This window comes from Lutra lutra, chromosome 12 (assembly GCF_902655055.1).
Source record: "Lutra lutra chromosome 12, mLutLut1.2, whole genome shotgun sequence".
Taxonomy (NCBI): domain Eukaryota; kingdom Metazoa; phylum Chordata; class Mammalia; order Carnivora; family Mustelidae; genus Lutra; species Lutra lutra.
In genome coordinates this window covers 16,713,809-16,739,389 of record NC_062289.1, presented here as the reverse complement: position 1 = coordinate 16,739,389, position 25,581 = coordinate 16,713,809, and the positions used below count along the sequence as shown (strand labels likewise).

The 25,581-nt window shown below is 50.3% G+C and overlaps 1 protein-coding gene across 1 annotated transcript; it reads right to left on the bottom strand.

Moving 5' to 3' along the window:
* Positions 1-3,113: 3,113 nt before the first annotated feature.
* Positions 3,114-25,051, bottom strand: CPLX4 (complexin 4). Its single transcript, XM_047697213.1, has 3 exons — positions 24,885-25,051; positions 18,540-18,627; positions 3,114-3,666 (listed from the first exon to the last, which is right to left on the bottom strand). The coding sequence occupies exons 1-3, from the start codon at positions 25,049-25,051 to the stop codon at positions 3,439-3,441; spliced, it is 483 nt and encodes a 160-aa protein (XP_047553169.1). The 3' UTR covers positions 3,114-3,438.
* Positions 25,052-25,581: the final 530 nt, after the last annotated feature.

Below are 25,581 nucleotides of genomic sequence, written 5' to 3'. Positions count from 1 at the left end.
GGGGGGCTTCTGTAACTCACAAGCTGGACTACTTGGATTCTGAATGACGGAGCTTTGCTATGTCAATATTCTATTTTTTTTTTAAGATTTTATTTTTATTTGACAGAGAGAGACACAGCAAGAGAGGGAACACAAGCAGGGGGAGTGGGAGAGGGAGAAGCAGGCTTCCCGCCAAGCAGGAAGCCCTGTGAGGGGCTCCATCCCAGGACCCTGGGATCACGACTGGAGCCAAAGGTAGATGCTTAATGACTGAGCCACCCAGGTGCCCGTCAATATTCTTTCAAAAGAACTCCTGTTTCCTTCTGCTATAGGAGCTCCTAGCTAATTGAGGACTGAGCACTTCTAGGTAAAATTGGAAAGTCCTTTTTTTTTTTTTTTAAAGATTCCATTATTTACTTGAGAGAGCGAGAGCAAATGAAAGGGGGGCTGGTGGGACAGAGGGAGAGGGGGAAGCAGACTCCCTGCTGAACGGAGAGTCCAACGAGGGGCTCGATCCCAGGATCCTGAGATCATGACCTGAACCGAAGGCAGATGCTTAACTGACTGAGCCACCCAGGCACCCCTATTTGTGGGAGTTTAGAACAGGTTCCCTACTTGTGCTTTACAATGGTTGGATTCTCTGTTGTGGTGAAAGGAGACCCTTTGTGTCCACCACAGGGTACAGACCCTACCTACCTAGAAGGAAAAGGCTTTCTGGATGCTCAAACACAGGCCCTCTCTGGCCCAACCCCACATATTTGCAGGATGTGGTGTTATTTGAGGTGCTGCGGTGGGCTTTGCTGGGGATACTAGGAACCAGGGTTGTGTGGTGTCACGTGATGTGATGTGTTGTGATATGAGGAATCTGACGACTGTGGCAGAGTCTTCTAGTAGTTACGCTGCTCCACTGGGATGTGGACCAAAAGCCCTCGGAGCAATGTTGATTGTCAAGATGAAGTGCTAGTGTGGTGGTTTCCTTATCTGTGTTGGTGGTATCTCCTAAGAAAGCAAGTCTTGTGGGCCGTTCTGCAGCTAGTCTGTGGGCGAACTTGACAACTTGACAATATTTTATGTCACAACAAAGTATATAAATCCAGGGCCCATGTGCACCCCCATACGTCCCACGCATTCCATCCGTTATGGGACAGAGGCAGGCACAGAATGAAGATAAGTTTTATCCGTTATTTTACAGCTTTAATAATGTTGACTATTTTACATGTTCTACTATAAAACCAATCACCACTTGCATGCCAGTTCTGATAAAAGACAAGCATGATTTTAAAATATTCCCATGGTATCGGGGGTCTGTGGATGCTGTGTCCTGAGTTTGTGTCCCCTCAAGGTTCATATGCTGAATTCTCACCTTCAAGGTGATGTTGTCAGGTGGGGTCTTTGGGAGGTGATTAGGTGATGAGAGTGGAGCCCTGTGAATGGGGTAAGTGCTCTTATCAAAGGGACCCCCCCCCCCAGAGCTCCCTTGCCGCTTCCATGGTGTGAGGATAAAATGAGAATGCTACAGCCCAGGAGAAGGTCCTCACCCAGCCATACTGGCACCCTGATCACAGCCTTCCAGTCTCCCAAACTATGAGAAAAAAACATTTATTGTTTATAAGTCACCCAGACTGTCCTATCTGATCATAGCAGCCGGGATGGAGTATGACAGTGAACTTCAAGACAGCTCCAATATTCTCCCAGGGACTTCCAAGAGGAGCTAAACTTTTCTGAGGATCGTCGGTCCTGGACTGCTGATGATTTGTATCATTTATGTATTTTCATAGCACGCAGCTTCCTCTTCTAACGCACATTCAGGAACTCTGGTTAGAGAGCAGGTTAGCCCCCAGCTTTTTGGTCTTGGGTCTCCTTTCCTCTGATAGAGCAGTTCCTCTTGTTAAAAGCTGTCTTTGGGGCTGCCTGGTTGCCTCAGCAGGTGAAGCACCCAACTCTTCGAGGTCAGCTCAGGTCACGATATCAGGGTTGTGAGATCGAGCCCCGTGGTGGGCTGCACGGTCAGTGGACCATCTGCTTGTCATTCTTTCTCTCCTTCTCCCTCTGCCCCTCCCACTCCTGCTCTGGTGAGCCCTCTCTCTCTCTCCAATAAACAAATCTTTTTTTTTTTTTTAAACCTGTCTTTGAGCATTATTTATTCATTGAACAGATTCATTGAAAGGCAAGTTTTGTTTTGGTTTGGTTTTAGTTTGGCTTTAGTTAACCAGCTCTAGATGTTTCCGAGGTAAATAGTCTGTCTTTGGAGCAATTCCCCCGAGAGCACGTGTTAAGAGAAGGAAATGCGGCACCCTCGGAAGATCAGGGCAGAAGGACAGAAAGATTTATTGGAATCTAGTCTGCAGCCGAGGGATGAGGAGGGACGGGAGAGGAAAACCAAGGAGAGGTAGGGGAGGCAAGCTGGGGAGAAGGTGAGAGAGAACGAGGAGAGAGAGAGAGACACACACACACAGAGCGATACTGATTCAACTTCTCAATGCTCTTTATTTGTCCCCCTGCTTTGTTGTCATTGCAATCACCAACAGACAGACGTCAGGTGATGACGCTGCTGAACGTGGGAAGAGCCACAGCCTTCCTACTTGCCCCCTGCCTCTCCTGTCACCCCCCCCACACACACACACAATCCATTCTTCACGTGGCCTCTAGAATGATGCAAATGGCTGGTGAGGTCCATTCCCTGCCCTCATTTCTCACCTTCATCTCTCATCATATCCCCGCCACCGCCCCTTGGCCTTGAACCTGTCCAAGTGCCACCCTTGATGGGGGAGGATCAGCCCTGTCGAGGTGCCTCGGAGGGTGAGAGTGATCTTTGCTTGCCATTGAACCTGCCTGGGTTCCCGGTGGGCTCCCTGACCTCCTACATCTTTTTCCAAGGGACTTGGAGTCATGCTAATGGTTGGAGAGGGTGAGACCCTGCCCTCTAAGAAAGGAAGCCAGAGAGGAAATGCCATTTGCTTTCGGTTCTTCCAAGCTGTCCTGAAGATCTCCAAGCAGATACGTGTTCTACATCACTCACAGATGAAATTTCACACGGAGCCACATTTTTTTTTTTTTTTAGGATTTTATTTATTTATTTGACAGACAGAGATCACAAGTAGGCAGACAGGCAGGCAGAGAGAGGAGGGAAGCAGGCTCCCTTCTGAGCAGAGAGCCCGATGCGGGGCTCGATTCCAGGACCCTGGGATCATGACCTGAGCCGAAGGCAGAGGCTTTAACCCACTGATCCACCCAGGCGCCCCCGGAGCCACATTTATAACTAAAAGGAGAGTCTGTTTCCTACTGCAAGGTGCTGGCTAAGTGCTCTACCAGGAACATTTAGATCATCAAGGTGTTGTCTACCAGTTTGTGGAGTGCTTTCTAACCACGGTTTTTCTGTGTCTGCTGTGTTTAAGTATTCATTGCTGGCAGTGTTCCTCAGGAGAGCGGTCACCTTGCCCTTGACTCCGCGCCCTCCTCTCACATCACAGAACACTTCTGCCCTGCCGTCTGCTTCATTTCCGTGAAGGTGGCCTGGGCCTTTTCTTTGATGGTGTCCAAGTCCATGTTCTGGAGGTTCTGTAAATGCCCAAGAATAGAATCCTTGTCTTCCTCCTCGATTTGATCTTCATCCACCATTTTCCGGAGCTCTTCGGGCAGGTCCACATCGTCTCCGGCCATCTGGATCTGGTTCTCATCCATTTCACTCTGTGTCAAACACAAACACGGAGGAGATGAGCCACTGTCCCACAACCAAGCCACCCACAGAGTCAGAGTAGCCGCCAGAGCACCGGTGGGGGCTGAACGACGGGGACGGCGTCTCTCTCCGGCTGGTGGCGGGGACTGCGGGTCGTGGTTCACATGCCCTCTTCCACTGCACCTCGGGCCGACCAGAACTTTCTACAACAGTGGTTCTCAAAGTGTGGTCCCTGGGCCCAGCAGCATTAGACACCGTGGAACACGGTAGAAAGACGGATCCTCGGGTCCCGCCCCAGACCAGCGGAATCAGAAACTCCTGAGCGGTGCTCAGCGACATGGGTTATAAGAATCCGTCCCCTCCAGCCCGCCAGCAAAGCTTGAGAACAACACCCTGTACACTCCGCCTCAGGGCAGCTGTGCAAGCTTTGCAGTCTATCAGCCCCAGGCTGTGACTCAGTGGTTCCTGTGGGCGGGTCCCGTCCTGGAGGGTGGGGTCTGGTCTCACAGAGGCCAGGCCAGACCACACTCAGTCACCGTGGCAACTTCTGCTTGACCTTTGCCCCTTCCCTCCCTCCGTTTAGACAGGGGGCCCCTTTCGGGGCACAGAATCCGGTCCAGTTCAACCCCACAGGCTCCGCACCTGCAAGCGAATCTGGCACATGGTGCCTGTTTATTAAGGGACTCGCCGGGGCGTGGCTGTTCCCAGCATCCTTCCCCGCGCCTGCCCCGGCCACCGTCTGTCCCTCACAGAGTTCAGGCTGGGATCCCACCAGTGACTGCTCCAGAATTTCATAGTGCGAGCTGCGTGGTCTTAGACATTCCTTTATCCCTTTGGCTTCAAGCCTTTGTTTCTTAAGGAGAGAGGAGAATCTACAGAAGTTTCTCTGGGAGGGGCACCTGGGCAGCTCACTGATTAAGTATCTGACTCTCAATTTTTGGCACAGGTCATGACCCGATGATCTCAGGGTTGTGAGATTGAGCCCCACATCAGGCTGCACACCCAGTTTAAGCTCTCTCGTCCCTCTCCCTCTGCTTCTCCCTCCTCACTCCCTTTCTGAATGAAAAGGTTTCTCTGGGAAAGGTAGGGATAGTTTATATCCCCAGGTGGCCCTATCAGACGATTTCTGAGGTCTGGTTGTAACAGGAGGCACACAGGGCTCCAGGGGCCCAGGAGATTACAGAGCGTCAGAAAAACAAAGGGTCGGGAAGATCTCAGCAGACTTTGGAGCTTGCCCACCTCCACGTGCTGCAGCCAAAGCGTGTGAAAACTCGCATCAAGATAAAGCGATTGCTTAGTCTTAATCAGACCCTCATTGATCTGATTTTAGAAAGATCTTAGGGCCCCTTGGGTGCTAGAGTCAACACCTAGAGGAAAATATGAATTCCCCTTGCCCGGGGGGCTGAGTAGAAAAGGCTATAAACAGGGGTGCCTGGGTGGCTCAGTGGGTTAAAGCCTCTGCCTTCAGCTCAGGTCATGATCCCAGGGTCCTGGGATGGAGTCCCACATCAGGTTCCCTGCTCAGTGGGAAGCCTCCTTCTCCCTCTCCCAGCCCCCCTGCTCTCTCTCTCTCTCTCTCTCTCTGTGTCTTTCTCTGTCAAATAAATAAACAAAATCTTCCAAAAAAAAAAAAAATGGCTATAAACAGACATTGGTTGCCTCTGGGTCCAAAGAGCGAGTCAGGGTAAGGGGGACACTCTATTCTCCATCTGTAAAGTGGCTCTCCAGGGCCTTCTCCAGCCCTAGGGTCCCGTGGTTCCCCGCAGAGCTCCTTCTTTCGGTTGGTTCTCTGGTTCTCTGGGCGGAGTGACAGCAAGCCTGTGTGGGAGGCAGGATTCCCATGCGGGGGAGACATACCCCTTTGGGATGTACGATCCTCGATCCTCGCACAGGCCCTCCACAAAGGCCCCTGGGAAGGGCCACCCTCCACCACAGCCTGCCGAGGGAGAGAAGCCTCTCCCTGCACTTGGCCAGGCCTCGGCCCCTCAAAGCGCTTAATGGATTAATTAGTTCCTCGTCAAACTGTTGTGGGGATTAATTAGTTAGTTAATCCTCAGGGCTCCCAGCCAATCTTCCATCTCTATTTCTTTTTTATTTACTTAGCCTAGAGGTTGCCTTTCTTGCTGATCATTCTCTGGGCAATTTTGCAGGGAGGGGAGGAAAGGCGGGACATCAGCCTGGCAATTCTCAGTTCCTGTCGATGCAGGACGTCTCCCCTCTCTTACGCACCCCGAAATAAAATAAATAATGATTTGAAAAGGCACTCTTGGGAATTCTGGCACTGCCTCCCTGCCCCTCTGTGGAGTCAGTGGAGTCCAGACTGGAAGGAGTAGCCTGGAGGGACAGGCAGCTGGAAGGTCGGGGGCCAGCCAGCTGGTGCTCAGAGAGCTGGGCTGCTCCTGAAGATAGTGCTCCCCTGTCTCGCCTTTGCGGGGGCCCTGCGGCTTCCTGCCTCTGGGGAAGGTTTGGAAAGAGTCCCTCCTTCAGGGAGGAGTTTCGGGTTTATTTTCTCCTCGTTCCCCTTGCCAGGGGAAGGAAGAGCGTTGGGTTCCATTTTGCCTTACAACTCACAGAGGGGCTCTTGACCGGGACTTTTACCAAACTGTGTCTCAAAGTAGGGCTCCCAGGCCAGCAGCATGGGCTGCTGGGGCCTTGTTGCAAAAACACGTCCTCACCCGGAACTGCTGACTCAGAAGCTGGAAGGGTGGGCACAGCAATCTCCGACTTCTCGAACCCTCCTGGTGACTCCGGTGCATTTAAGAGGCCCTGCTGCCTTTTCCTTGAAGACAGGACCATAACTTACTTCTCTGCTAGGTTCCGAACCAAGCAGAGTGCCTGGCATGCAGACACAGACGGTGAATGTTTATTGAACGATTCCACGAGCCTGTGTCCCGGGACTGCAAAGGCCTTAACGATCCTTAAATGGGCAGGTCCGCTTTGCTGTAAAGAGCTCTATGTCACAGCTTCTGACTTACTGGCCACTGCCGCTGGGCCAGTGCCCTGGGAGGTCAGTGTTGGCTTGAGAATCAGATTGCCTGAGCGGAAAAGTTACTGCCACCACTTACATGCTGTGTGACCTTGGGCACCTTACATAACCTCTCTGAGGTTTTTGTTTTTTTTTTTTTAAGATTTTATCTATCTACTTGACAGACAGAGATCACAAGTAGGCAGAGAGGCAGGCAGAGAGAGAATGGAGGAAGCAGGCTCCCCGCTGAGCAGAGAGCCTGATGTGGGGCTCGATCCCAGGACTCTGGGATCATGACCCGAGCAGAGGCTTTAACCCACTGAGCCACCCAGGCGCCCCAACCTCTCTGAGTTTTATTTCCTATAAATTAGGATTCTACTATTGGCCTTAGAGTTGTAGAAGATTAATTAGATGACACCTGCATTATTTGGAGTGCCTGAAGCAGTCACCCCCAGGGGCTGCTCGGGAGTAGAATAACCCTCAGCGCTGGGCTGGGGATTTGTGGCAGACAACCGTGACTCCTGCACATGGCAGTCAGCCTGACCAGAGGCCTTGCTCTCTGGGTACCTTCACCTCTGGCCTAGAAATGCACCTCCTCGCCCTCTGCTGCTTTCACTCCACAGTCAAGTTTCTGGCAGGCTGGGCCGGTTCGTTTCCTTTTCGGCACTAGGTCCTCAATTCTGGGAGACATCTACCGGGACTCCCTTAGCCTTTGTCATCCCATGTGCATGTTTGTGGGACCCAGAGGATGGCTCAGTCTCACGACCAGCCCTCCTTTTCCCCCCACCGCTGGGTCTGTCCCTCCCTGGGAACTTTATGTATACAGAGCCCCTGCCCACCCCTGGAGGCTTAGCAGGACACCGACCAGCAGCTCACTGAACTCTCCAGGGCACTGGCCCCGTGACGAGGCCTGAAGCAGTCTCCACAAATACATTGAGGCAGGGAATTTGGAGCTCTGGGAAACTGGAGTGTGGTCTAAAATAGGGATGTGGGGGGCGCCTGGGTGGCTCAGTGGGTTAAACCTCTGCCTTCGGCCCAGGTCATGATCTCAGGTCCTGGGATCAAGCCCCGCATCAGGCTCTCTGCTCAGCAGGGAGCCTGCATCCCTCCACCATCTCTGCCTGCCTCTCTGCCTACTTGTGATCTCTCTCTGTCAAATAAATAAAATCTTAGAAAAAAATAAAAAATAAAAAATAAAAATAAAATAGGGATGTGGGCTCTGGGCGGGCCTGTCCCTATGGCCCTGTAGACTTTGCACCCCCATGTGAAGGAATGTGGCCCAAGGCACACATCTAAAGCATGGGGCCCAAGGCAGGTGGCTCCAACTGTCCCGTCTAAAGGCAGTGTGCAGCGTCGTCATTGGTTAGGGGCCGAGTCCTACAGTCCCCCTCCTAGAAGGACAATGTTACTGACCTCTATCAGCAGCACCATTGCTTCCAGTGATGACCCAATAGCCCTGGGACCCATTTCTCTGGGCTGTGGGTTCCTTACGACTGAGGGCAGGACAACCAGACAGGGCCAGTGAGCGAGTAATTAGAGGACAAAATGAAACCCTTTGGGACCAAATCTGGGCCCCAGCCTCCTTAGCACTGGGGCCTAATGTGGGCTGGCCCCAGGTCCAGAACAGGCCAAGGGCGAGGGTCCTGTTTGTAAAAAGGGGTCTGGGCTTCTAACAGCCTCCTGCAGCGGACTCAGACCGCTCCCCCGCAGGGGTGGCATGCGGCCAAAGACTTGGGTTCGAGCCCCAGCTTTGTCACTTGCCCTCTGCATGACCTTTGGCAAGTCACCTTACACTCCCCATGCCCGTGGATTCTCAGAGGGTTCCCAAGCAGATGGAGGGAGCTGGGATGTGAGACGGTCTTGTAAGCTTTTAAGCCCTGGACAAGCAGGACTGTGGTTACTCACATTTTTGAGAAAAAAGGGCAGCTCGCCGTCACCATCCCTGCTGAAAGGATCCCTGCGATTGAGAAGGCACAGATAGGGACACAGAGGGTGGAAGAGCATTGGCCCCTTGGGAGAAAGATCCAGAGCAGAGCAAGCCACGAAGAATAGAAGCAGCCTTGTCCATTTGACCTCCCCAGCCTCCCTGCCCAAGGGACCTCGTCTGCAGTCCACGCAGCGAACGTCTCATGCACACTTTCTGCTGCCCATTGATGAGTCAGACGGGGGAGGCCAGGGAGGTCTGGACACCGTCCACACGTCAAGGAAGGCAGTAATGCCTCCGCACACCCCCCGATTCTAGTGTAGTTACAGACGACCCGGCACAGCTCCAGGGAGGCAGGGAGGCGTAGCCCTGGATTGGGGAGCACGGTGTGAAAGAAAGAAGGGAGGTGATCGGGAGGGAGGGAGGGAGGGAGGCGAGCCCTCACGCAGTTAGAGGCCCGACAAGCTTTCCTTTATTCCTGTCTTGGAGGTCTTCTCGTTTCTAGAAATCTTATCCATTTGGGATATTGTTTAATGCAGTTAAGAGCTAATTATTTTTATGCCGGCTGACCAGAATCAGTTTTAATCTCTTGGTTTTTAACCAGATTTATAATCTTCCTGCCAGCGCTCAAGGCCCCATTATTTAAATCGCCCGGCGCCCTGCTCTGGCCATTCCCTGTGACTGATTTCTGACCTTTCACTGAGGGGTAAGCATGACCCCAGGATTCCCACGGTCTGAGCCCTAGATTTTGACAAACCGGCCTTCATCCTGTACCCACCTTGAGCCAGGCTGAAAAACAATCCTATCTCAGATGGCTATTTTGTCAAAAAGCTGAGCGTTCACCGCTGGTTAAGTTCCTAGACAACCAAACTGGGCACGTCGCAAATACCGGTGTAGCGGCTTCTAGGCAGATTCTATTTGGGCTTTGGTTTGTTTATTTGGTGTTGGTCTACGTAATACCAAACAGCTAGATGGACGGATTTCTTCGACTTGGATGCGCTGATCTAACACCAGCTGTTTCTGTGTTTGTGAGGACCACCGGTCTTCACACCCGCTTATGCAAGGGGGGCTGCACTGGCTGCTAGGGAGGGTGACAGCCACCCCTGGCTCCTGTCCTGCAGGAACCTAGGAGACGTGGAAGGGGGAGGGGGAGAGATAAAAGAACACAGCCAGTCAGCAAACCCCTCCGCGGCAAGTCAAAATGAGCACAGCCTGCTTTGCCAAAGGTAAAGGGGTCTTCAGGCCAGAGCAGGAGCGAGGCTCTGGGGCAGGGGCCTGGGCAATACGATTTTTTAAAAGTTTTCCAGGTGATTCTAGTGTCGAGCAGGACAAGGACCCTTGTCTGGGGCTTGGTGCCTGCATTGTCCCCTACAGCATGCTGTCCTCCCCCCATCAGCTATTGGACAGAGGGTGTGGGTCTGACTTCTTCGGCTGAGCGCGTGCGCACCGATAGGACCAGGGAGGAGCGGGGTCTCTAGATACCGATTGTGTACATCTCTCACTTCTTTCCTTTGCAGAGGCGCTCGAGAAGCTCGTGGGGGTCACTATCCAAGCCTCTCTTTACAGAGGAGGAAGCTGAGGTTCCAAGACTTACATGAGTATCACTCAGCTTGTTCAGGGTGCGCAGCCAGCCCCGCCGTGGGGGCTAGCAGGAAGATATGGCCAGTGGGGTCAGATTGGCCTGGGGTCTCATCCTGCTTTGCCATTTACAGGTGGCGTGACCTTGGGAAGCTGCTCTTCCTCGCCCCCTCCCAGCCAGTGTTCGTATCTGGGAAGGGGAAATATGACCGACCTACCTCACCGCGCAGCGGGGTGGTCGGGGTGGTCGAGAGGATTCAGTGAGATTGCCCACGTGGCTAAGGACCACTGTACCAGTTCCCAGGGCTCTCTCTCCCCTTCCCCAAGTCCCCTCAGGACATTCAGTCCACGGCTCTTTCAGGGACAGGGGAGTAGAAGGAGCAAACTGAACGGGGACAGGATGGGGAGGAGAGGGGGAAGGGAAGGCCCCCGACGGGGCCCCTGATGGCCTCCAGCTCTGCCACCAGAAACAGCTGTTCCCAGGGTGGGAGGATTCAGTGTCTGGGACCCTGCTGGGCAGCCCCAGAGCTCCGAATCTGAAGGAGGAGGCAAAGAAATGGCCAAAGAAAAAAAAGAGGCAACTTTTAAATTCTGTTCTAAGGGAGTTTTCAATGTGATACCTTCAAAGTCGACCCCACTGGTAGATTTTCTTCTACCTTCGTCTTGATTCAGCACGAACGATGCCCTTAATACAGCAGACAAACACCAGGTGTAACTAAATCATAGCACGGCAGGGGGCACAACATTATTTTTCAATGACTAACCTAGATTGACAATTCCGTTAATAGGATTAGGGTTCATTGTGGAACTGTTTTCTCTTATTAATTTGGCTTGACTTACATATACATTTTGAATTGGCTAGGGAGAAAGGCAAATTTGTTTTTAGAGAAACTTGGGGCTTGACTTAAAACATATTACTTCCTCTATTTGAAGAAATACGACATCTTAATTATAATATAAAGTCACCTTTGGACTTTGTGTACACAGTTATGATGTCTAATCCAGACTTGTTCTCTTCATGAAAAGTTATTTTAATATAACTCTTACAGCAGATAAATTCTTTCTGCTGTTTTTGGTACTTTGCTCTTTGGGTATATTTTTTCCCCGCCTTTTGCCCAGTAACATCCAATATTCAGCAACCATTTCTTGTGTGTGTGTGTGTGTGTGTGTGTGTGTGTGTGTATGGACACACACGCACATGCACACTTGCTACATGTCGGGCCCCGGGCAAGTCACTGAAGACAAAGACAAACAACTCCGCTCCTTCGTTAAAGAGTCCAGCAGGCGGGAATATTCACGGGGGTGAGTGAGATGACATGAGACGTGCACCCGGGATTATGGGAGCATGAGGGGCGGTGGGGAGAAGACGGTCACAGAAGGTTCTGTAAGAAGTGGCACTGGGGGGCGCCTGGGTGACTCAGTGGGTTAAGCCTCTGATTTGGGTTCAGGTCATGGTCCCAGGGTCCTGGGATCAAGTCCCGCATCAGGATCTCTGCTCAGCAGGGAGCCTGCTTCCTCCTCTCTCTCTCTGCCTGCCTCTCTGCCTACTTGTGATCTCTGTCCATCAAATAAATAAATAAAATCTTAAAAAAAAAGAAGAAGAAGAAGAAGTGGCACTGGCCCGGAAGTCTTCTGGGAAGAGAAGGGCCTCGGAGAGCAGAGTGCAGGGGACAAAGCAGGAGGACATTTCAGTCCAAGCAGGAAGTTAGCAAGAGCAGAGACTGGAAAGATCGGAGCCCCATCAAGGCCTCTAGGCCAAGGGATTGGGACTTGATTCTCAGAAATTATGATAAGTCTTTTTTTTTTTTTTTTAAACGGGAGAAACAGGATCAGATTTGCATTTTGGAAACCTCGCACTACCACTTTGAGAGGAGCAAGACTCCATGTAGAAAAGCTGCTGCTGAGCTGCTGTGGGGAGACAGACCTCAGGAGCCCTTGGGGTTGCATGGGGGGGATGAGATCAGAATTATGTAGGAGGTGACGTGAGGGTCACCTGATTTATTGGATGTGAGGCTGGAGGAGGAGGGGAGAGTCAAGGGTGACTTCTGGTCACCGGCCTTGGGTGTGTGGGGGGGTGGGCTGGGGTGGGGGTGGGCACCCCTGGCAATGGGGCCTACAGAAGAAGCAGGTTTGGGGGAAAATGAGCCAATCTGTTCTGGAGAAGAGCTAAGAGGTGCCGAAGCGGAGGCAGACGCAGCAGGAACCGTGGGGAGAAGAGGGGGGCTGCAGGTGGAGGTCCGAGAGTCACCCATGAGGATGGCAGCTGAGAGCGACAGCAACATGCTCCCTTTCTCTCTGGGGGAGAGTGTGCAGATTCAGTGGGGAAAAGAGTACACCTGCAATGTTCCAAAATCTGGGGGCAGCACACAGGGGGAGGGTAGGCCATGAAGAAGACATTCAGGGTGAATGAGACCTGGAAACCGAGGACAGAGAGAGAGGGCTGCGGGAGGAGTTGACGGTGACGGTCACAGTGTTTAGCAGGACTACCGGGCATCCGAAGGAGGAAGGCGTCAATGGGGCGGTGGGAGCCGGTCACTTCGGGAAGGTACCTGGAAAGGCCTGTCTTCTCGCAAAGTGCGATCTGCTTGTTTTCGTGGGGGCGAGATGTGACCTTTATAAAGGAGAGACGGCGGAGGGGGAACAGGGGAGACACAGGACAGGGGCAGATCAGCGGAGCGAGACCCCAGCCTAATGCGAGCATCCAGGATTCCTTCAGCTGCCAGAAATCGACCAACTACCTGCGACCCCAAAGTGGGAGGAAAGCCACCCTGCGTGGACATGCGCACAGTTTCCTAGATCCTGTGGATGATGGCATTCGATCGCCGTCCTTAGTGGACGCCTGACGTGATTACTGCAATTAAAAGGGGTCATCCAAAGACACGGGTACAATAAATTGTGTTGTCACGGACAGTGAAGGATGAACTGGGAGAGGAGGCTTTTACTGTTCCCTAGGGGGCGGGGCCCAAATTGCTCCTTTCCCGAGTCCAAATTTCCTTCCCCTGGTCAGCAATCAGTGAAATGCTTTCACGGGGGACACCAGCCAAATAACTTCTTTAGAAAATACGGTTCTAATTCCAAAATGTGACATAGCTATCCTCATTAGACCTGACAGCTCCCGGGAAGACATTTTCCTCAAGTCTGCTCTCTGTTGGGCCTCCGTAAGGCTAAGGGCCCAGAACCGCCTCCTGCTGGTTGTGTGGCTACTGGCTGGTGACCCCAGGGAATTGTGAATGAGGCACCCGGGGGGTCATCCCTCGTTAGCGGGAGGACACGGTGAATGTGTCCAACTCCCCGTGGACTGCTAATACCATTAATACGGCTGCTTACCCAATAGGCACTTGATAAGACAACAGAGGGCTTAGCGGTCTGCAGACCTTGAGGGGAGGGAACGGTGGTTATGAGGAGCCCAGGAAGGGCTTTGCTTTCTGCCCAGCACTGTTTTCTTGTTAGACAGTTGTGTTTGCTCTCGAGTCTACCAGCCTGGATGGAGATACAGTTGAGAGGGGGTGTAGGGACAGCGGGACCCAGAAAGTTCTAGGTGAAGAATCAGGAGGCTGGAGGCCCCATTGGCCGCAGTGAGTTTTGTGACCTTGGCCAGGTCTCTTGATTTCAGTGAGTTTTAGGATTATGCATTGATGTACTTTTTTTATATATAAAAAATTAAGTTTAATAAAAGTTGAAAGACCATTCAGACCAGGGAGCCAAAGTACTGGGACAGCCCGGAAACCCACACCTGCCCCAGGAGGAGAGCTTGGACAGGCAGAGGGAGGGGCAGTGGGAGGGGCAGTGGGCGTTTTCCTCAGACGGCCCCGCCCACCCCGAGGTTCTTGCGCTTGTTAGTGACTCTACGGTTTGTCCTACCGATGTCTTTTGATGACCTTTTGTAATAGTCGCCATGCCTTACATTATATCCCCAGCAGTTATCTTTTTTTTTTTTTAGTACTTATTTATCTTATATCTGGAAGTTTGTTCCCTTTGACCCCTTTCACCCATTTCATCCTCCCCACCCCCACGCCCCACCCACCTCTGGCAACCACCAGGCTCTTCGTGTCTGACTTCTTAAGATTCCACATACAAGTCAAATCATACACTATTGTCTTTCTCTGTCTGACTTATTTCACTTAATAGATACCCTCAAGGTCTATCTATGTTGTTGCAAATAGCAAGATTTCCTCTTTTTATGGCATATAAACATATTTAAGGAATAACACACACACGTGCTCGCACATGCACACAGACACAGACACAGACACAGACACAGACACACACACACCCAGGATTGCCATTTTCAACGGCAGTAATCAAATAAGCGAAGTAATCAACACGCCGAGCCCCACAAAGAGGATATATGTCATAATTTGGGGATCTATGGCCACCTCTCTGGCTTTGCAGTTCCTGGCTGGCCTGGGCCTCTGTCAGCACCCCCCACACCGCTCCACAGGTGTAGCACTGGCCCCAAGCCCCTCATTCCCTTCCCTGGTTCTCTGGACATATGGCCATGGCCTTGAGGCTTTTCCAGTCACAGCAAGGCCTCTAGGCCTGGCCTGACCTTCCAGAGCCTCCTTGCTCCTGAGGGGAGCATGGAGGAGATGAAGACCTACAAGCTCAAGTCCTATTGTGGTTTTCAGAAGGCCTTCTAGGGATTCAGCTGTGAGGAGTCCGTCTGCATCATCAGAGAAACCCCTAAGAATTACATACGCGTCTGTGTAGCCAGCAGCTCGGCCCCTCCGGGTAAGCTGGCTTCGTAGGAGAATCGAAGAATGGCTTTCAAAGCCCAGGGAATGACTGGCCCCATAGTGGCCATTTCCCCAAAGTCATCCCCTCTCAGGTCCTGCCCAATATTCCAGTGCTTTCATCTTCTCCTCAGTTACTGGGGGTTCAAAATCCCCCTCCATCCTGCGAGCTGGGGAGACAGCTCAGCTCACCCCAGTTGTTTTCCTAGCTCTCCATCTTGGCACAGCGTGGGAGGGTCCTGCTGCTCTGACGCTCCCCTCCCAGCCGGTCCCCACCCGGCCCGCCCCTCTCGGGCAGGCCACCTCCTGTTCTGTGACAGCTGCTCCTAGGAGGGCCCACCAGGCCCTTCCCGCTCGCCAGCACGGACACTGCTTTCCAATACAATGCACAATCTGGTCCCTAGTAGCCAACGAATAGACTTCCAAAAAAAAAAAAGTCTGGACATTTATTTCTGTTCCCACCATCACTGTCCCTGCTGCAACCCCCAGTCCCCCACGGCACTGAGAGCAGTGGCGCCCCCATTACTTCCCTGCGGCTGCGGTGCGCGCTGCGTCTAGGGACAGCAGGGGGCGCGAGGGAGCAGATCCTATCCCTGGTCCGCACCGCCGCCCCCCTCCCCCGTCCCTCCTCCCTACTCCCCGGCCTGGCGACTGCGCTCAGAAGCCAGGACAGGAGTAGGGGCAGTTCTTGGCCTGGGAAATGTGTCTGTCCCCCCAGCGCTCCCTTCTAGGCCTGGGCCTTCGGGAGGCCGACGTGGTGCCCAAGGCGGGGACTGGACTTCACTGGCAAGGAACTGCGGTGAGGCTGGGCCGGAGCCACATCTGGTGATAGGAGGACAAGTGGAATGGGACCCCTTGGTTTTTTAGGATACACTTTCTATTAATAACCGTTTCGTGGATTGTGTAATTGAGTTAGAATCTCCCCAGTTCCTCCGTGCTGTAGGAAGAGTGGGTAATGGTACTGTTAGTATTTTTGCTGTTCCCACCACAGGCCAATCCTGGAAGCATTGTGTAGAATAGATCCATTTTTACCAAATGCAGCCATAATATAAAAGAACGCCAGGGAGGCCTCTGCCTGAAAGCCAGCTGCACTGAGGGGTCAAGGGCAGAATGCTTTCAAGTGATATTCTCATCTATTTCGCTTGTGTTTGGCAGGTCGTAGCGGCTCCCAGGGCTGGGAGTCACACTACCTCGGAGCGGGAGAAGCCGCGTGCACCTGCTGGGTTCCAGGGTGGGATTCCGCATGTCACTGAAATCCTCAGTCACTGAAATCCCCAGCCGTGCGGGTTGTCCCCAAAGTCTACCTGCAGGTTGAAGCCGCAAAGAGCTCAAAGCTGCTCTCAGACTTTGGGACACCTTGAACGCTGAGTAGAAATTGCGGAAGACCTCGGGGTCAGAAGGAGCAGCATTCAAACCCTTTTGTGAGGCAGTCAACGTGCTTTCACTGTTGAGGAACTTACATCCCAGCCCGGTTCTATCAGTCAGTGGCTGTGGATGTTTGCAAAGCTCCCCAACCCTTCTGGCTGCAGCGCCCTCCTGTCTATAGAGAGGCAGTGGCGTTCAGTTCTTAAATGAACTCAAAGTTCTTTTTCAGGGTCCAAGGAAAACTCAGGTGAGGTGTCACATGCCTTAGACAGGGGAAAGGGGCTGATGAGCACTGGGACATCACAACGGGGCTCCACTGTTGACAATTTGATGACTTTTTCACACTCCACCCACCACACCCCCCACTGGCTTTAGGGAGCCTTAGCCTGTGCCGACATAGTCCCTGTCCCGACATAGTCCCTGTCCCTCCCCTGGCCTGATCCTCTCCAGGGAGGATCTGAATGTGCACATTTCCTGGCGATAATTCTTTCCTCTTCTTATAGCTTCTGTTGGAAATGCTCTAGTCTCAAAGGATAGCTTGACTCAAAGATTTGGGGATTCTTTTTTCTCTGAAGACCATCAAAGCCCCATTGCTGAGCCTTGAGGGGTTCACCGCTGAGGCTCTGGAAAGGAGCAAGACAGCGGGACCCTCATTAGGGAGAAAACAATCAAAAGTTCAGTTGACACAGATCGGTGTGTTTACCCAAGGTCTTCGAGACCTCTGGCTGTTATTATGAAGGAAGAAGATTTCTGGGCACAGAGACAATCATGGGAAAAATAAGAAGGGGTCATCTATTGAGTTTCTCCCATTGGTCAGGCACTATACTAGGTTCTTTTCTTTTCTTTTTAAGATTTTATCTATTTATTTGATAGAGATCACAAGTGGGCAGAGAGGCAGGTGGCGGGGGTGGAGGGGAGCAGGCTCCCTGCTGAGCAGAAAGCCCAACGCGGGGCTCGATCCCAGGACCCTGGGATCATGACCTGAGCCAAAGGCAGAGAGGCTTTAACCCACTGAGCCACTCAGGCACCCCTGTACTAGGTTCTTTACATCAGCTAAAGGTAACTAGGTTCTGTTACCTCAGACAAAGACACAGGTGTCTTGGTGACGCAGGTGTCACTGTCTCCGTTTTACAGATGAGGAAACTGAGGCTCAGATATATTGAAAAGCCAGCTGAAGTAGCCCCGGAATTGAAACTCGTTCTCCTAAAGACAGCTGGACCCATCCCAGGCAGCTTCGGAGAATCCACCAGACCGTGGGAGTAGAGGGGACCGTGTGCCAAGTGTCCAATGGGAAAAAGCATTAAACCAGAATAAGGGAGGCAAAAAGCAAAGCCCTTCTTTTCAAAATTCCTGGGTCGCAATGAAAATGTTTAACCTTCTCTGTGAGTTTTCCTCTCCTTTCTGAGAGCAGAACCCGCTTCCTGGGGCATCTTAGCAGGGAGTCTCTCCCACAAGTTGAGGTTCTTGAACTCTTCGGTGACTTCAGCATTGACCTTGCAGGGGACAGTGGGGCTGTCTCCCTTTGTTTAGGGCTGGTAGCTTCTGAAGTCCAGAAGGGGACCCACAGGAGCAGAGCTTCTGAGCCCGCTGTCACAGGTCAACACCTCCTCTTCCCATTGGTAAACCAGCTGCCCGGCCAGAGCCCACAGGTGCTCATCTGTCCGCCAGTACCAAGATGGACCGACGGATGACGCCAGGGGATGGCCATCACCACAACAGCGTCCCCACGTTGAAGGAGCGGATTGCTTCTTTGAAATACAGGCAGAGTATGGGGGGAGTTAAGACCTTGGGCTCTGCCCTTCCTGGCCTTTGGCAAGAGGGACTTACTTTCTTCTGCTTCCTCTACCACCAAGCGGGGGGCACAACACAGTACCCGAGAGGACCGTTGGGAAGGATTCAGTGGACTGTCATGTCCGAAGCCCTCTGAACGGTGCCTGGGGTGTGCCACTGAAGGCCAGCTCTGATGACTTCCTCCTTGTGTCGTTACCCAGGGAGGTTCTAGCGGCTTGACAGAAACTTACATTAAACTGTCACTTAGAGGTATTAGCTCCATTTTGTTGAGAGAAAATGGAAGTTCACAGAGGTTAAATGACTGGAATCTAGTTTTTATGAACTAGTTCAAGGGCCTTTTCACTACACCAAATGCCTCAGTTAGGATTAAGATACCTGTGTGTACGTGTGTGCATGTGTGTATGTGTGTGTGCATGTGGGGGTGTGTGTGTATTCATGAGTGGGACTCTTTGCTGATCATCAAACATTCCCCATTTTCTATTATTTAAGAAGTTAAATAGGATGTTTACTGTGTTAAGAGCGTCTCACCTTCGGGAGTCTGTACTTTTCTCTGAGATGAACTCTGAGGCATGCCCTCTCTGCTTTTTTTTGTGTAAATGCAGCATCTCTTTCCATCCTAAAAGGAAAAGAATAGAAAAAAAGATCAAAGGACATAGAGGGCTGAGGACAGTCCCACCCCTGTGCAGAGAAGCCAGACGCTGGGATAAACCTTCCTATGTCCCAAACACCTGCCTCTCTTTCCGGTCATTCTCCGGTCGTAACTCAAGGCAGACCCTTGAATCCCAGAGACAGCTTGGTTCTGGGAATCTCCTTAAGATGCAGCCCAGGGCGGGGCACAGTGGTTTTTCCTAATATCTCGCTGACCTTGCAGGGTTGCTCTGAATAGAACTTGCGACCACAAACATCAGAATCCCCTGGGCTCCCGGTAAGAATGCAGCTTCCTGGGTGTGACCTTGGACTGACTCATCAGAACCCCTGGGGGCGCGTGAACGGAAGCTCTGTTTTGAAGAAGCTTCCTGAATGATTCTTAGTCAAGTGAAAATGTGGTCATAGCATCCAGGGCTGGGGGGTCTTTAGAGGCGCATGGTATTTAGGGATGTAGAGAAAGCTGTTTCCCCTCATTGTCACCCCCTCCGGGCCCCAACTTGGGTACAGTGTTCCGTTCCCTGTTGGGAAGGAGGCATCCCCAAACAAGGTAGGGTCGATTCCCATAAAGCTCTGGGGATGATCTAATTGGACTCAGGATTAGTCTGGGTTAAAACTGACTCCCTTGGCCACGCTGACCCAGGCAGGAGCAGACGATCTTTGGGGATGTCTGCGAAGCTCACGGGGACTGCCTCCCCTCCCAGCTGCCCACCAAGGTGCATTATGAAGGGCTACCTTTATACACAGGGTCCTGCCCTCTGGTTCTATTGGACTGGCCCCAGCTGGGTAAGTGAAATCTTTCCTCTTGGGAGGTTGGGACGGGGACCGAGAAAGACAGACATTTGCTGGAACAGGTGGAGGAGGCCGTGGGCTGCCATGTTCCCTGGGCCACGGGGTCTGGGTGGCACGGCAAGGCGAGGTGACGGCTGACAGGCAGAAAAAAAGCAGCCGTACTGGGGACAGAAGCGATGGCAAGAGCCGAGAAGGAGCTCCCGGCTGGCTTCCCACATTATTCTGGTTCCTAGGTTAGGTCCCTGTGAGTCCTCGTGGGGTTTCTTTTTTTGTTTTTTAATACTTATTTTTTACATATTGAGAGAGAGTGAGAGCCGCTGTGCGGGGGCGGGGCAGAGGGAGAGCGAGAGAGACTCTCAAGCAAGCGCTGTGCTGAGCACGGAGCCTGACACGGCTCGATCTCACGACCCTGAGATCAAGACCTGAGCTGAAATCAAGAGCCAGACCCTTAACGGACTGAGCCACCCCCAGGTGTCCGGCCTGGTGGGGTTTCTGCTGAGGGATTTGGTGAAGCATCGTTGCATGAAGCATTATTTGCATTAAAATAAATTCCGTTTTCATTTTCAGGGGGCTAATTGGTTTCTATTTCTTCACTTCACGTTTTGAAATCCTCTTCCCCAGCACACTGAAGGCTGCCTGCAGGGGGCGCTGATCCGAAGAGATCAGGCCCTCCCCGAGCACACTTCCCACCCCCCCAACCCCCCCCCACCCCCCCCAACCCCCCCCACCCCCCCCCACCCCCCCCCCCGCCCCGCAACCAAAGGTCAGGCCCGGAACAGGCACAAGACGATGCCGGTCCATCTTCCGGCTTTGGAGAGAGAAACAGAATAAGCGATTTGCCTAAGACATCAGCGACCCGGGGCTGGGGTAGAAGCAGATCTACCCTTCCCAATAATTTACTGCGAACATTTCTTAACGTGCAGAAAAGTTGGAAGAAATTTACAGTGAAACCCACATACTCACCATCTAGATTCTACAATCAGCATCTTACTATCCGTGTGTTGTCACACACCTCTCTCTCTATGCATTCATTTACCATCTGACCTTCTGAAGCATTTCAAAGTGGTAGACACCCGTCCTCGCGCCCCCAAACACTTCAACACAAATGCCTTTTGCTAAAGTGACATACTTGTTTGCAGTTTTGTTTTGTTTTGTTTTGTTTTCTTTTGAAGTAAAACCCTGAGTACAATTCAGTGCACAGAGCTTCTAGGTACTGGGCTGGGTAATTTTATATGGTGACTTGACTGGGCTGAGGGGTGCCCAGATTTAAACATGATTTCCGGGTGTGTCTCAGAGGGTGTTTCCAAATGAGATTAGCACTCGAATCAAAGGACTGAACAAAGCAGACTTCCCTTCCCTGTGTGGGTGGGCAGCACCCAATCCGTCGAGGGCTTGACTGAAAAGAAAAGGCCAAGAGGAAGGGGGAATTCTCTCTGCCTTTGCCCGTTGGCTAGAGCCAAGATCTCAGTCTTCTCCTGCCCTCAGCTAGAACTTACACTATCAGCCTTCCAGCCGAGAAAGACCCAGCAATAATTTTCCTGGGCCTCCAGCTTGCAGACAGCAGATGGCGGGACTTCTCAACCTCCATCATCACGTGAGCCAATCCTTACACTCAATCTCCCGTGCACATATTACATATACACATATGCGTAAGTCTGTTTCTCCTACTGGTTCTGTTTCTGTGTATAACCCGAACCCCTATTAAGATATGAAAAACATTACCATCACCGGAGAAATTTCTCTCATTTCCGTGCCCAGTTAACACCTGTTTCCTAGTCACTGTCCTTTATCCACCATAGATTGGTTGTGCCTGTTCTAGAACTTTCTATAAATGGAACCATATACTATACATTCTTTTGTATAAGGCTTCTTTTACTCAGCATGACGAACCTCTGAGATTTATCCAGGTGGTGTTACTCATCCATGGTTTGTTCCTTTTTCCTACTGAGTGCCTTCTTCTGTATGAAGAAGTCATGCTTGTTTACTCCATTCCGTGGATGGACTCAGACTATTTCCCAGTCAGGGCCACTCCCGATGAAGTTGCTATGAACACTTCTGTCTATGTCTTTTTGTGGACCTACATGTTCATTTCTCTGAGGTAAATAATCTAGGCATGGCACCAGAGTGACAGGGTAACTTGGTCGAGTGAGTTTAGTTTTGTAAGAAAATGCCTGAGTTTTGCCCAGGTGGGTGTGCCATCTCACGTCTCATGAAATGGAATGGAAGTTCTACGTTGTTCCACATTCTGGCCCACATTTGGTACAGTGTCTTTTTAATTTTAGCCATTCTGGAGTGTGTAGTGGTAACTTAGTGGGATTTCACTTTTCCTTTCCATGATGACTAATGAGAGCAGATGGGTTCTTTTCATGTACTAATTGGCCATTTGTGTATCTTTAGGAAGTATTTGCTCAACTCTTTTTGCCCATTTGTTTATTTATTTTTGCTTTTATTATTGAGTTGTAGAAATTCTTTATATATTCTAGATTCCGGTTGTGTGTCAGGCATGTTTTGCAAAGATTTTCTCTCAGTCTGGGACTTGCCTATAAACATTCTCTTAATGGTGCCTTTGATGTACAAGAATTTTCAACTTTGATAAAGTCTACATTATTTAAAAATTTTATGGTTATTGCTTTCAGAGTCATGTTTAAGAACTCTTTGCCTTGGGGCACCTGGGTGACTCAGTGGGTTAAAGCCTCTGCCTTCGGCTCAGGTCATGATCCCGGGTCCTGGGGTCAAGCCCCACATTGGGCTCTCTGTTCAGCAGGGAGCCTGCTCCCCTTCTTCTCTCTCTGCCTGCCTCTCTGCCTACTTGTGATCTGTCAGATTAATAAATAAAATCTAAAAAAAAAAAACTCTTTGCCTTACTTTCAAGTTGCAGAGATACTGTTTTCTTCTAAATGCTTTATCATTTTTGCTTTTATGTTCGGTTCTCTGACGCATATCAAAGTTCAAGTAACAAATGGCACCCTAACAATTACTGCACCATAAGTAAGGTAAAGGGACATTTTACTATTATTGAGAGAAATGGAGGGCTAAACGGACTGTTTTGTTGCCTTCTGGGTGGTGAAGCTATTGGAAACCCAAGCAACAACCTGGAGGGCTTGCCTCTTGCCAGAGGGAAGGAGTCTGGCCCCACGGCCCTGTTACTATTCCTTAAATTGGGTGACTACATAAATTGGTCACACACACACACACACACACACACACACACACACACACACACAGCCAAGTAGCTGGCAAATAACCCAATTCACTGATTGACCACACCATTTGGGCCTTCTGGCCTTTGATCTATCTGGATACAAACTTAGGGAAAACTAGGACATTAGTTAATCAAACAGATGCCGTATCTGTGACCAGACGTATTGCTTGGACCTCTTATGTGATGTTTTACACAATCAGATGGAGAGTCGAAATTTCTGGCCGGTTTCTTCCTCTTCTCTCACTGAGCTGAGAACACTGGGTGCTATCATTCTGCTTCTGTTACTTCATTATGCTTGTTTTTTGTTTGTTTGTTTGTTTACAAGCCGTAGGTGAAACTAGCCAAATGCAAGGGGTGTTGTTTCTTTTGCCTGAGCTTTGCTCTAGCACCGACATCATGTTTGCATTGGTGTTTACTTTTTTAACTGACTTTAATTGACTGCCCAGCCGAGCATAATACATTCTAGGTAGTTTATAAACTACGATTTCTTTCAGAAAAAATACAATAGACAAAGTTTCCATTAAATGTAAGCCTTTGTACTTTCTTAGTTTCCTCCAGGACATTAACCTTTCACCTATAATCATCTTAGCGATAGGACTTAGGCCACTCTAGTGTAATTGATCATTAGCAAAAGAGCCATAATGGGAAAAGAAAAACTCTTATTAAATGAGACATACTTTTTTTTTTTTTTTAAGTAGGCTCCATGCCCAGAGTGGGGCTTGAACTCAAAACGCCGAGATCAAGAGTCACACACTCTACCGACTGAGTCATCCAGGTGCCCAAAGAAATACTTTTAATTAATACTTAAAAAAAAATGATGAACACTTAACCTCAAGATTGAGGCTTCAATTCTTCATTGTTATTAAAAGACTCTTAAGTTATTCTACCTTAAAGTCTAAAAAATTATGTACAGATTATACTTAAAGATCGGTCTGCAGCAGTGAAAAATTGTGTGTTCTATTCACATTCTATGATGCTCAATGAAAATGTTACCCATATTTTATTTTTATTTTACACAGTCGGGAGAATGTCCTTATTTTTTGGAGGTATTAGGGGTGACGTAACATGAGGTCTTTACTTTCACTTTACAATTTACTTTAAAAATCCTTCTATCTAGGGTGCCTGGGTGGCTCAGATGTTAAGTGTCTGCCTTCAGCTCAGATCATGATCTGGGGGTCCTGGGATCTGGCCCTGCATCAGGCTCCCTGCTCAGCAGGGAGCCTGCTTCTCCCTCTCCCACTCCCCCTGCTTGTGTTCCTTCTCTCACTGTCTCTCTTCCTGTCAAATAAATAAATAAATTCTTTTTTTTAAAGCTTCTATCTATCTATCTATCTATCCATCCAATCATCTATCCAACTAATCATCTTAAGCAATTATAACCAAATGTTAACTGTGACTTTATTCATAGGTTTGTATGGGTGTTCATTATACTCTTTTACTTTTCTGTACCTTTAAAATTGCCATAATAGGGGCGCCTGGGTGACTCAGTGGGTTAAAGTCTATGCCTTCTGCTTGGGTCCTGGGATCGAGCCCCACATCAGGCTCTCTGCTCAGTGGGAAGCCTGCTTCCCTCTCTCTCTCTGCCTGCCTCTCTGCCTACTTGTGATCTCTCTGTGTCAAATAAATGAAAATCTTTAAAAAAAAATGTGACCTGCCTATTTCTCCAGGCATTTAAAAAATATAAAATAAAATAAAATTGCCACAATAAACCTCCCACAAATTTATTCACAGTTTTTGCAAAGCTGAGTCTTATGACCTAATCCTCTTGTGCTTTCTAGGGTTTTTGCACACGTAAGGGAAAAAGGATGGCACGGTGTGTGCTTTGAGGCCCTCTTCCAAGTGCAAAATCTGAATTCTTCGATCTGAAAGCTTTCGATGTGCTAGAAGGGCGGGTTTGGGGAAGACCCGGGGAGATAGGCTCACCATTGTCCATCTGAACAATCCAACTGGGGTTAATTGAAATGAACCTCGACCAGAAAAAGTGCTAAGCGGCTTTCAGAACGACAGACAGATTCTGCATTCTGTGTGGCCGCCATCCCTCCAGGCGGGACATGGTACCTGCTGCGGTGAGGAGAGGGTTCAAGGAGCAGGACACTCGTTCCTAAGGTGAGAGGCAAACAGCACAAGAAGGCGCATCTTAGAGAGCAAAGCCAAAGAGGTCGGGGAGCGGAAGCAGGTATGGCCAGAATTGGTTTCTTTCGGCTCTGAGAGGGAGGGGAGCCGCGGGTACTCACTTCTCCTCGATCATTTGCTTCTGATACTCCTCGTACTCCTCTCGAGTCATCCCTTGGGCTGCCGCGGGATCCGACGTTCCTCCTTCTTCTTTTTTTTCTTCTGACCCGCCACCGAATCCGAAGCTCTTGACCTGGTTGCTAATCATAGTTTTCATAAAGAAAGCCATGGTTTCTGCCCCCAGAAAAATAAAGCCAAAACTCAGACAAAACGTGAAGAACAGAAAAAAAAAAAAAAAGACAAAATCTCCCAATATCCTCAACGATAACGCGTTTAAGAGCAAAGGACTTTGCACGGCCTCATCTGCTCAAGGGCATGATGATGGAGAAGAGTGGTTTGCGGGCTGTAAGCTGGATTAAAGAGACCAACTCCTTAATATAGGGAGGCAGATGGTTGTGATTACTAAGGCATACAATCAGATGCAAACGACTGCTTTCTGAATTAATACACTAAGCTAATTTCAGAGGCAAAAAAAAAAAAAATCCCCTCACATTATCTACTCCTCTCCCTACCCATTTCTAAATTTGAAATTATAAGCACAGCAGGGCTTCATCAAGAGCTCCGTTTCAATTAACCGGAGCCGAATGCCACACTCCTGTCCCGGAATGTCCAAAGTCCAGCCCCTTGAGGACAAGATCCCGTTAAAAAATGGAGTCCAGCAAGACTCAAAACCCAGAATGCCTCATCAAGCAAAAATAA